Here is a 12,563-nt window from a genome sequence, read left to right on the forward strand (position 1 = left end):
AGGGTGTTTATCAGGAGTCACTAACTAACATGCATACTGGAGTCATATAAGGGAAATCAGTGTGTGAATTAGAGTCAATATATGGTGTAATAGAGAGGAGTAGGGACTATGGCAAACTAAAGAGCTAGTTCATCTCCTGTCCAAAGGGGAATCTGCTACTCAGCTCCAGGTGGTTCATTCTTTCTTTCCTTCTTTCCTTCCTCCCTTCCTTCTTTTCTTTTTTCTTTCTTTTTTCTTTTTTTCTTTCTTCCTTCCTTCCTTTTTCTTTCTTTCTTTCTTTCTTTCTTTCTTTCTTTCTTTCTTTCTTTCTTTCTTTCTTTCTTTCTTTCTTTCTTTCCTTTCTTTCTTATTTCTTTCTTTCTTTCTTTCTTTCTTTCTTTCTTTCTTTCTTTCTTTCTTCTTTCTTTCTTTCTTTCTTTCTTTCTTTCTTTCTTTCTTTCTTTCTTTCTTTCTTTCTTTCTTTCTTTCTTTCTTCTTTCTTTCTTTCGTTTTCTTTCTTCTTTCTCTTTCTCTTTATTTTACCATGGGGGAATATTCAATGTTTTAAGATCTTCTGAATTTTCAGAAGAATCCAGAAATCTGAATTTCTGTATGATAGTTTTAAGCTCTGATGATGAATTCTAATAATAAAATACATACATAGATACTGAATGAATGAATAAATAAATGAATGAATGAGAAAATAAATAAATAAATAATAAATAAATAAATAAATAAATAAATAAATAAATAAATAAATAAAACAACCACAATGCAGAGGGTCAAACAAATACACATCCTGTGGGCTCTTAGTTTATAACCTGATGCTGTATCAGACTTATGCATGAAGCATGTACTACGTTTCTATCACTGCCGTAACAAATTACCACAAATTTAATGGCGTAAAACAAAACTCATTTATTATCTCTCCATTTCCATAGATCAGAAGCTTTGTAGGCTTAGCTGGATCTCTACTTAAGAGTCTTACAAGGCCAAAATCAAGGTGTTCACAGGACTGTGTTCCTTTTTGGAAACTGGAGGAGAGAATCCAGTTCCTTGTTCATTCAGAAAGATGGAAGAATTCAGTTACTTGCAGTTATAGGGATGAGGTCCCATTTCCATGCTGTCTGTCAGTTGAGGGCCATTTACAGTTTCTAGAGACCATCTGCATTCTTTGGCTTATGACCCCTTTTCATTTTCAAAACTAGTTCATGTCACATCTCTCTGATATTCTCTCTGACTCTTCTGCTTTTATTCTTCTGCTTTTAAGAGCACATGTAATGACATTGGGGCCACCTGGGTAATACAAGATAATACCACTATTTTAAGGTCCATAATCTTAATTCCATCTGCAATGTGCCTCTTGCCATATGACACAACATAACACACAGGCATAACACCAAGGGATAAGGATCATGGAAGAAGAGGGTCAAAATCCTGCTGCCCACAAAGGGTTTCTCTTTCTCTGGAGAAATTGATCCTTTTTCTTGATCTACCACTAGGTAGCCTCAATTTGATACCCCAGTGTAAGTGTGTTTCCCAATTGTACCACCTCAGCCTGGTGCTAGGTACTTAGATCTCCAGGGAGGGGAAGGGGAGCACTACTTCCCAGACCCTGCCCATCTTGTACTCAGGACCAAGTGCTCCACTGAAAGGAGCTCCTGCCTTTGGGTGACCCAGTGGCTTTCTGCTTCAAGTTGCAGGAGGTTCGCTGCAGTTTGAGGCTGATGAGGCAGCAGAAGAGGAATCTCTCTTCACCATGCCACCTGGCCAGGAGACCAGTCCTGAGTCCCCACTGAGTGAAAGCATCTTTGAGACCCAGCCACTTAACCCCATCCTGGATGATGACTGCAGCTCAACTTGTGGCTTTCCCACACAGGAGTCTTTTACCATGGCCTCCTGTGCCTCAGAGAGCCACTCCCACTGGGTCCACACCCCCATCGAATGCACAGAGCTAGACCTGCAAACGTTTTCCAGTTCAGCCTCCTATACTGGAGCTGAGACCTTGAGGGGGGGCACAGCTGAAAACTCTGAAGACAGACTGGAGTTCAGTATGCCCTTTGAAGTCCCCAGCCCTTAACTCTAGTAAGGTGAGCTGGAAAGGTGGGACAGAAAGACCAGAAACTGGGGACCACCCCCAAGGAATTTTCCTCTGGAATACTGTTGTTCAGTAGGGCTAGAGGTAGAGGAAGAGAAAGCTAGAAACACTGGAGGGGCAACAGTGGTTATGCTAATCTTTGGAGTCTGTCAGCTAAATATCACATTTCTGGGCCTACAATTGTCAAGGAAGTAGCCAGGTTGACATGATGCTGGTCTTTCTATCCTGGTCTTTTACAAGCTCTCTCAGGGCCTCACTGTCTAATAGTCATATTCAGTTATCTCTGCTCATGTGTACAAGCACCATGACACAATGGGAAAATATGTAAGTCTTGCCATCTGGCAGCCTGAAATCTACCTCTGTTCCTTAATAGCTATATGAACGTTGTGTAAGTCTTTTTACCTCTCTGAGCCCCAGGTCTTTAAACTATAAAAAGTAGAGTACTACTCACCTCATAAGTTCTTGTGAGGGTTGAGTAAGAAATGTATGTGCGTCTTTTATAGTGCCTAATGCATTAGAAATATTAAATCATGTTAATTTTCTTTCCTTCCCCAGCCCCAGTCCAATTTATATACCCCTCCATATTGACTACACTTGTCTGATCTAACACCCCTTCATGGTAAGCAGGTCAGGGTTTGTCAGCCTCGTTTTATAGAGATAGGAACTGAGACAGAGAGGGAAAATGATTTGCTCAAAGTCACAGAGCAAATCAATGGTAGAATTAAGCTAGAGCCCAGTTTGGGGGCTCCATTCCAGAGTTTGTCTAACTTTATCAATGAGACCATTGCCTACTTTCTCAGAGGCTTAAGTAGCATGAGACAATATAAGGCAGGAGAGTGGATAGATTCCTACTTTTCAACTAACCAACTACCTTTTAAAGCCCTTTTCCATATTTCTGCAGCTAAGATATTGTCCAGGCCCTCTGACTCCCCCTTCCCTACATCTACCTAAGAAAATGTGAACAACATGTAGGTGAAATCTAACACTGCTATCAAACCAGTCAGCTTAGTTATCTTCAAGGTTATCTAGCCCAACTTCCCTTCCAAGTCCTCCAATCCATGTTTGAGTTCCTTTTGTAATATCCCCAACAAATGTTTGTGTCACCTTTGCTCACATACTTACAGTGTCAGAGAGCTTACTACTGCCCAATGTGTATTGCAGCTATGACTGGTAGATTGGAGCTCAATGTAAAGAAAAACCTTCTGTCTCCCTGTAGTATCTACTCATGGGTCCTGGATCTGTCCTGTGGCCCATACAGACTTCATCTGCTTTCTCTGCCTTGTGACAGCCCTGAAGAGGTCTAAAGATAGCATTTCCTCTCTGGAATGTACCATTTTGTGTTTCTCTAGAGAATGTGGGGCTTAAAGCTGAACCCAGCTTCATGAGGAATGGTCTCACCAAGATAGAACAGGGTAGAACTATCATCAACCTAGCTAAGCGATGTATTTCTACTGTTTCTAATGTTTCAACCATTGACCTAAACTATTTTTTTTTTTTGAGAGATGAGAGCAGGAGACTAATGAGATTGCTCCACAGATTTCTAACTTGCTCTGCTCCCTCCCTAGGTCTCTTGGGCTTCTGGCAGCCTTGCCCAGTCATTCTCTCTGGACTCTCCTGCTTTGTTCCTATACACAACAGTAGCAGGGGCCTGGGATGTAGTATCCACAACAGCCAGTACTCTATGATTGGGGCACATCCTATCCCATCCCACCAAAGTGTTGATTCTTTACCATTTTCCCAAGACTGACCTGCAGCATTTATTGCTTCCTTATTATAGCTAGCTTGGAGAGCCGGATTCTTTGGCCATGGAATGACCAGACATGTTCCTAGCTCAGCTTAATTATAGAGAAAAAGGGAGGGGATGCCAATGAATGGGGTAGAGTTTTACTGCTTGCATCTTGGTCAGGTGGACCTGAAGTGGAGGCCTCTCAGTACAGTACAGATATTGATATGTCTACCTAGCACTTTAGGGACAAAATCTAACCCTTCCCCTTTTAGCTCCTTCATACTGCCCCCCTCTATAGTACACACACATACACACACACACACACACACACACACACACCTCTACATGTATCTTGGGGGAGGCCTGACACCTTGATTCCCCATTCATCTCCTAGACATCTTTGGTTGGGACAACTCTGGAGCTAGCCCATTCGCCAGGGTCTTCCTCCCCACAGATAGGTCTCTTACCCTTCTTTAGTGGAGATTCAACTCAATGTCTTTTTGATCTTTTAAATGGTACTTCATAAAGTTCCTTTTATTTTTATTTATCTTCCTACTTTTGCCTCTTTTGTCCCTTCCTGGTGCCTGGTCTTCTAAAGCCCAAGGCTAAATCTCTAGATCTCAATGGCCAAACTCACTTCAGAGCTTTGGTCTTCGAAGTGACAGCGAAATTACTGAGGTCTGCAGTGGGGGAAATGAGGACTGAAGGTTCTCACTGAGGCCTGACTTTAGGGCAGCTCAAGGACCACTGGTGCTTTCTTGGTTTAGAATAGAACAAAATCAGTTTCTGAGCCCTCACCACCAGTTTCACATGCTTCTCAGAATAAAGTGGAACTTCACCCTCCAAGGCTGATGGCACAAGACAGATGAGAACCTCTGGGCTGAGATGTGAGCATCATGGATTGTTTTTGAGTCCCTCTTATGTCTATAATGGGCCACTTGAACTGATGCCCACTCCCTCACAGTGGATCAGATTTGAAGAAAAACAGTTCTCAGATGAGTAGAGCAACTATCTCCTTTCTTTGGGAACAGTGTATATAGCCCAGAATGCTGGATGTAACATAATTTGTAAAAACCCAAGATAGAGATAGGGCACAGTTATCCTAGGGGTGGAAATGCTGAAATTTACTGCATATACAGGTGTTGCACTTTATAGTTTGCAGTGTGTGTTTACAGCCATTATCTCTTGGATCTTTTTTAAGATTTTATTTATTTACTTGAACACAAGAAAGAGCACAAGCAGGAGGAGTAGCAGACAGAGGGAGAGGGAGAAGCAGATTCTGCACTGAGCAGGGAGCCCGATGCAGGTCATGACCCTGGGATCATGACCCGAGCCTAAGGCAGCCGGTTAACGGAGCCACCCAGGCACCCCTCGTTGGATCTTTATACAAACCCTGAGATGGGCAAAGGCAAGGACTACCATCCCCAGTTTGCAGATGAGGAAACTGAAGCCCATAGATGGAAAATGACTAACCTTAAGTTACTTGGTGATGTATGGGTGAATAACAAGCCCTCTCTAATATCTTGAAATTTTAATTTTCTGGAAGACAATATTATGGACTAAGGAGATACTGAAAACAACAATCTTTGGTTGGAAAAAGGGTGGAGAGACAAATAAGTCTGTTATACCTGGATGTGAATGAGTTAATGTTCTTGCCCATATACCAAGCCTATTCTCTCCCCTTCCCAGCAACTCCCCTACCCCTACCCTGCAGCCAGCCTTGATGTACATTCTCTGCCAGGTCTGACCCTAGTATAAATCTAAGAGATTTACCATTTAGCACTGTCCCTCAAGAGGTCAAAAAGTGAGAAGGGCTGCAAGGTCAGACAAGATTCTTTCTACCTGTCTATCTTATTTTATTTTTGCCCCGGGGTTATGAAAAGAGTGGATAAAGGCTGGAGGCAGTAGGAATATTGATTCTATTGCCCCCCTCCCCACATTCCACTGTCCAATTTAAGAGACTCTGATCTTAGTTTGGGCAAAGACTTGAGACTTTTACTTTATTTAGAGGTGGGAGGAGTGCAATTATTTCATCTTTAAAAGCTTCCTCCAGGTAGATTGCAGCTATTGGAGTAAATACGTCAACTATAATTTCAGTACTTTATTAAAGTTTATTTAAAAAAAGTTTATTCACACATTATGCCTATTTTAAAGATGAAGAAAGTGAGGCCTAGAAAGACTAGTAAATTATCCAAAACAATGCATATTTGGGAAAAACAACCTGCCCTACATACCCACCCCCCACTCCCAGACCCAAGTGTGGGTCCCATGGCTGAGTGTATAGTCCAGGGAAGAACCAGTAGAGCAGAAACTGCTCTTCGCTATGAAAGAAGGACAGGGGAGGGCAATAGTTCTTTTTCTCTATTAGATACTGCCTAGATAACCCTAAAGAATCACTAAGGACCTTAGGGAAGAGACTTAGGAGATGAATTAAGGCAGCTCATCCCTATTACCAGGAAAATCATCTGACCCAGTAGTCTGTAAATTGTTGCTGAGGTAACAGTGGTCTTCCATTGAAAAATAGCACATGACTTCATCTGCATCCAGGATATAGAGGTTTTTGTTTTGTTTTGTTTCTTTTCTCTCTCTGTAGTTCTTACCTTCTATGACCAATAAGGTTTCCTCTGCTTTCCTCTTCTTCTGCCAGGTTCCTCTAGACTCATTGCACTCCCTGGGTCAGCTGGAAACTCTTAGGGCATATTTGGAGAACAAGGTTTCTCCATTGCAGCATAGGGCAAAGTAAGTGATTTCCCAGTGGGTTGATTATCTGGGCCTCACTCTTTATTTGAGGCATATAACTCTCCAACTCCAGCAGGGAGCAGGGCTGGGTCTTGCTGTTTTTGAAACTTACAGAAAATTTCTGAGCCAAGTTGACCTTCCTTCTGGGGTCTGATTTTCCTTTTTTCTTTTTTTTAGAGTTATCATTTTTTTAAAATATTTTATTTTTATTTATTTATATGAGATAGAGAGTACGTACAAGCAGGGGGAGCAGCAGGCAGAGGGAGAGGGAGAAGCAGACTCCCCGCTGAGCGGGGAGCCCCATGTGGAGCTCAATCCCAGGACCCTGGGATCATGCCTGAGTGGAAGGAAGATGCTTAACCAACTGAGCCACCCAGGTTCCCCTGGGGGCTGATTTTCCTAAACTATCTCCCAGCGGTATCCCAGAAAAATCCTCCAATCAACTTAGGGGCAGCTGAGTGGGAGAAGAAAAGGAGCCCATTTTTTTTTTTTTTTTTTTTGCTTTAGGTCCTACTTATACATCCCATGACCAGAGAGGAATAAGTTCCTTGGAGACTGTATTCTACTTTATTGTCTGGTTATCTTTCTGAATCCTGTAAAGCTAGTTCCCATCCCGCAAGTACTTGGTGGTTAATGAAGTGCATTAGGCACCATGTGCACTTCATCAGCAGGTTTTAGCCCTGGAAAAGGAATGTTCTCTACAGCAAGACCTCTGCTTTCAGGATTTTATTAAATGCATCTTTAGGGATAATCATCTATAATCACTGATTAAGGGTTCCTGGGGCAACCCATTGATGAGAGTGCTAAAAGCACCTGAGAAAAAGTAAAATGGACCATTGTACTGGACTGGGAATTAGAAGCAATTGAATTACAAGCCTGCACCAAGCAGCCTGACATCACACAGGTATTAGCAAATATGTATGAGCCAAGGCTTTCAGCCTTGGCGTTTAGGTTCTCTGTTCTTTTATTTCTGGGATAGTTTATTCCTCTCACTGGCTTTAATTAGTCATGTCTATACCTTCTGGTAGGGTAAGAACTAGTACCCAAACAGAAGATGATTCAGCTTGAGCAGGCCTTAGGTGTTCAAAGGTCACCATACACCTGGCAGTGGTTCAAGTCCAACATTACTGTTCTATGGGAACAGTGATTGTACACAGCAATAATAACAATAATACAATGATAAAAATGACACAGCCCTCTTCACTGTGCCTGTTCTAGACTTTATAATATATGAAGCTCATTTACACCTATTTCATCCTCCTAAGACCCCGAATTGGGTGTTATTTTATCCCTTTTTAAAGAAGAGGAAGCCAGCTCAGGTTACTAATTCCCAGAGCAAGACTTTTTCCACCACTTCAAAGCTTCCCCTTAACAACTGCTTTAGGATGGTACAGGTACCATAGTGGAACTGGGGCAACATTGCAGAAAAAAAAAAAAAAAAAAACAGCCAGGTAGCAAAATCTCCCAGTCTATAAACACAGTAACTACAAAGCTTAGTGTGAGCCCCACAAAAGACAACAAACTTTCTGGCTGGAATACCTAGCCCAGAATAGCTTCTTGGCACTGACTTTTTCTGTAACAATGCAGATATTAGCCTTGGTTGCCAGGGTTACCTCAGTGCACAGGTGTGCCAGCCAAGAACAAAGTGTTCATGGTATGAACATTGTGTGATCATCCCAAGCCATACCCAGAATCACCTTGGGTCTAACTTCCTTTTTTAAAGTTCAAAAATTGAAGTTGGCAATGGAAATAGGGAAATGAAGTTTTACTTGGCTTTTTAAGGTATCTTATGTACAGGTGAAATGAAACATATTTTTCTTCTTTGTAATTGCTGTTTGGCCATGGCAAATATCACACTCAATTTTTTGCTTTTGGAGAGTGTTTTTATTTATATATTTATTTTTAAATGTTTGGAGACTTCAGTTTTTGTTCTATTTTTATATATTTTTTAAGATTTTATTTATTTGTCAGAGAGAGCACAAGCAGGGGGAGCAGCAGGCAGAAGGAGAGGGAGAAGCAGGCTCCCCTCTGAGCAGGGAGCCCCATGCGGGACTCAGTCCCAGGACACTGAGATCATGACCCTGCCAAAGGCAGACACTTAACCATCTGAGCCACCCAGGCATCTCTGGAGAATGCTTTTAAAGATTTCCTTTTCATTGCTTTTAAAGTGTAGACATCTGTCTTTGAGCACCTTGCTTTTATGTATTTTTGTTTTACTGGAGAGTTATTGGTCAGTGGAAGAACAAAGGGCACTTGATAAAAACATTTTCAACATGACCCCGAGCTCACATAATAGTTGAGTTGTCTATATTTGAACTAGCAAAGTAAGTTGTTTTTGTTTGTAAGGGAGAGTAGCTGTTTGCCAGGAATTAGTTTCTTTTTGGTTCACTATTTCCCTCTCTGTATACCTGGATTTGGATTTTGACAGGGAAGAATCTGGGAGAGCGACTTTCTCCTCCAAGGTTCTCAGACCCAGGCTAGGTAAGAGTGTCAATACTGCAGCACTGTCCCCAACACACAGCCCTACTCTACTGGGAAGATCATCTCTCATGCCCCTAACCCCCTGCCCACCTCATTATCAAGGTCTTTGGTGTTTTACACTGAATGTAGGTAAATTTTAATTACTTTTCCATCATAAATTAGTTATTTATATAAATTTTGTTAAATCTTAAGCCCTATATATGTGTGGCTACTGGCAGATGGCAGAGTTCTGTTTTGTTTTTGATGCTCTGGAAATATTTCTTATTAGCCAGTAAACAGAAATACTTCCAAACACTTTTTTTCCCCCCTCTACTTTCAAAAAACCAAGATGCTTCCTTTGGCTGGTGTATCTCTGCTCAGTGAGTACAGCAGGGAAATAAGGAAATGTGTTTCTTACAGTGGATATAACATCATGGGTAGTGGAATCCACTGATTTGTCTCTCAGGAGATCTGGTTTATAGTCCAAGATCTCCTTCTATCTTTTTAAATTGTTTATAACATTTATCTTCTCATCTGGCCTACAGATTTACTAGAAATTTTTGTGTTCTAAACTAATACTTCTTAAACAGGGTTCCATGGCCCTAGGAGACTTGTGCACATGTCTTTTGAGGTCTGCAAAATTTCTAGGAGTGTGTGTATGTGTGTGCTTTAATTTCAATCATAAAATTTTAAAAATATAAGCATATTCTAACTAGGCCTTCTGAAAAATATTTACACAAATATTTATAGAAGCATTATTTATAACATCCATAAAGTAGAAACAACCTAAATGTCTATCAACTGGTGTATGGATAAACAAATTGTCATATATACATATAATGGAATACTATTCAGTCATAAAAAAGGATTGAACTGGCACACAGTATGTCATAGAGGAACTTCAAAGTATGCTAAGTAAAAAAAAAACAGATACAATAAACCACATACTGTATGATTCGATGTCTATAAAATGTCCATAAAGGCAAGCTAATAGAGACAGAATGTACATTAGTGGTTGCCTGGGGCTGGTGAGAAAAAAATATTAAATATAAATTGGCACGAGGTATCTTATTTGGGGATAAAAATGTTCTAAAACTGAGTTACGATGATTATGGCTGCAACACTCAGTAAAGTTAATAAAAATCATTGAAATGTATGCTCAAAGTGAATGAATTTTATAATATGTAAAATATACCTCAATAAAGCTGTTTTTAAAAATATTCTATGATCACTGATTTATGAGCAGACTGGTGTTTTCCAATGTGATTACTTTCCAAACACCTGAATTGCCAGAAATAATCTCAAATAACCCCAATCTTTCTCCTTCTCTCCTTCCCTCCCTCCTCCACCCCAGCACACACACACTCTCACACACACAGACATACACACCACCCAATTACTCAATTCAGGACAAAATAAAGAGACAGAACCTGAGTCCTATTCAGTTCTTTTCATTTTGAGCTCTTACACATTACTTCTCGTGCTTTCTCACTTTCATATGTGGTCTCATTCAATCCTCATGACGTTCCTAGGTGATTGGTGTTCTTTATAACCTTTATTTTACAAAAGAAGTTCAAACAGATTTAATGCTTTTTCTATGGCTATACATCAGTAAGTGCTGTGCTGGAATTCCAGCCCAAATCTGTCTGACTCTGAGGCACAAACACTTCCCACTATGCCACAGCTGCCTCCCTAAGACAGACCCCAGAAAAGAGAATCCTCTTCACCCCACTGAATTTCTCATAGTTCCCAGCTTAAGAAACTACACCAAAAGAGTCTCCCTGGGAATTTCTAACAAAATAGTGTCAAAATATTATCAGCTCATGATGATCGTTTCCATATTATTAGAATGACCACATTGATTATGCTGTTTTATTGGCCACAATGCTGTCACTGAAAGCATCTTAGAAATCTGAGTTATTTCACCTCCATTATTCCCTAGATGGATTAAGATCCTTCCCCCTTTCCTTGGCTTCAGTTTCCCTCTTGCTGAATAAAGGAGATTAGACTCAATGCTTTCTAAGAGCCTTCCAACACTGACAATGTGCAATGAACATGCAAGACCTAGCTTTGCTGTAGACTCACTCTTGGCAGCAGGGGAGGGAGGATAAAGAACATAACTGGAAATGGTTACTAGAAAACAACTGAGTGAATGACAAGGACTTGATTTTTTTTTTTAACTTATGGACCTTATTGGTGTTTTCCATTCCTTTTAGGAATCAACTCTTTTTAATCTCCTGACATTTTAACCAAACTTTTATTAAAATGTACCTCTAGAGATTATCTTCAGATCTTCCAGCTACTTCTGAGAAAGGAAGTTTGCCATAAGTAGGAAGAACAAAGAGATATAGATCATTGTGCATTTTTCTATTCATTCATGTGCTATCTGTAAATCCATATATCTCCTTTTTTTAGTTTTTATTTAAATTCTAGCCAGTTAACATATGCTGTAATATTAGTTTCAGGTATACAATTTAGTTATCAACACTTACATATAACACATAAATGCACTCCTTAATCCCCATCACCTATTCAACCCATCCCCTCACCCACTTCCCTTCTGGTAACCATCAGTTTGTTTTCTATAGTAAAGAATCTGTTTCTTGGTTTGGCTCTCTCTTTTTTCCCCCTATGATCATTGATTTTGTTTCTTAAATTCCACATATGAATGAAATCAGATGATATTTCTCTTTCTCTGACTGACTTATTTTCTTACCCTCTAGCTCTGTCCATGTGCAAATGGCAAGAATTCATTCTTTTTTTATGGCTGAGTAATATCCCCTTGTGTGTGTGTGTGTGTGTGTGTGTGTGTGTGTGTGTGTGTGTGTGTGTGTATCACATCTTGCTTATCCATTAATTAGTCAATAGACGTTTGGGGAGGAGTTAAGATTGTAGAGGACTAGGGGAACCCTAAGTTTGCTCATCCCTCAAATACAGCTAGTTATCAAATCCTTCTGAACACCTGAGAAATCAATCAGAGGTCTGAGAGAACAAAAACCGCAAGTCTGCAAGTGGAAAAGTGACCGGCTTTTGAAAGGTAGGAGGTGTGGAGACTTGAATCCAGGGCAATGTAGTTGTGGATACAGCAACAGGGAAGGAGTATGCTTACAGAGGCTACCACAAAGTATTATAAGCAGCAGAGTACAAAACCAGAACTTTTAGAAGACTGCTACAGTGTGGAATGTGCTTGGCTTAAAGGTGCTCAGGTGGTGAAGCAGGCAGAATCCCAGGTGGGACACCATGGTCTGAGGATCCCCTGGGTTGCAAGAAGAAGGGGTGGTGCCTAGGTGCTGCACTGTTACCAGGCATAGGAGCCTGGAAGCCAGCTGAGAACAGCGAGTCTGGGTGCCAGGTTTCTCCTCTATTGTCATAAACTGCAAATTGCTGTGTGGTTGTTTGACCCCTTTCCTAGGATGGGTCCTGGCAAACAGCAGAAATATGGAGAAACCATCCCTAGGAGGAACAGCGTGGGTCTGTGACATGGGAGTCCCTAAAATTTGGACTTATGAAACTTAGTCGTATGACTGAGATAAAAAAAAAAAAAACACACACACACATAGG

The 12,563-nt window shown here is 40.7% G+C and overlaps 1 protein-coding gene across 3 annotated transcripts in view; it reads left to right on the forward strand.

The window, feature by feature from the left end:
• The window catches only part of EDA2R (ectodysplasin A2 receptor), a 49,882-nt gene extending 47,823 nt beyond the window's left edge, over positions 1-2,059 (forward strand). The window contains exons 6-7 of one of the 3 annotated variants that reach the window (XM_028126605.1): positions 1,451-1,505; positions 1,677-2,059. In XM_028126605.1, coding sequence (XP_027982406.1) covers positions 1,451-1,505; positions 1,677-2,059 — 438 coding nt within the window. The remainder of the gene's footprint in view (positions 1-1,450; positions 1,506-1,676) is intronic. The other 2 variants (XM_028126606.1, XM_028126607.1) reach the window with 2 other exon arrangements.
• The last annotated feature ends 10,504 nt before the right edge of the window (positions 2,060-12,563 follow it).

The sequence above is a fragment of the Eumetopias jubatus genome, unplaced genomic scaffold (genome assembly GCF_037043125.1).
Source record: "Eumetopias jubatus isolate StellerSeaLion01/CBP00866 unplaced genomic scaffold, mEumJub1_p1.0 scaffold_11, whole genome shotgun sequence".
Lineage (NCBI taxonomy): Eukaryota > Metazoa > Chordata > Mammalia > Carnivora > Otariidae > Eumetopias > Eumetopias jubatus.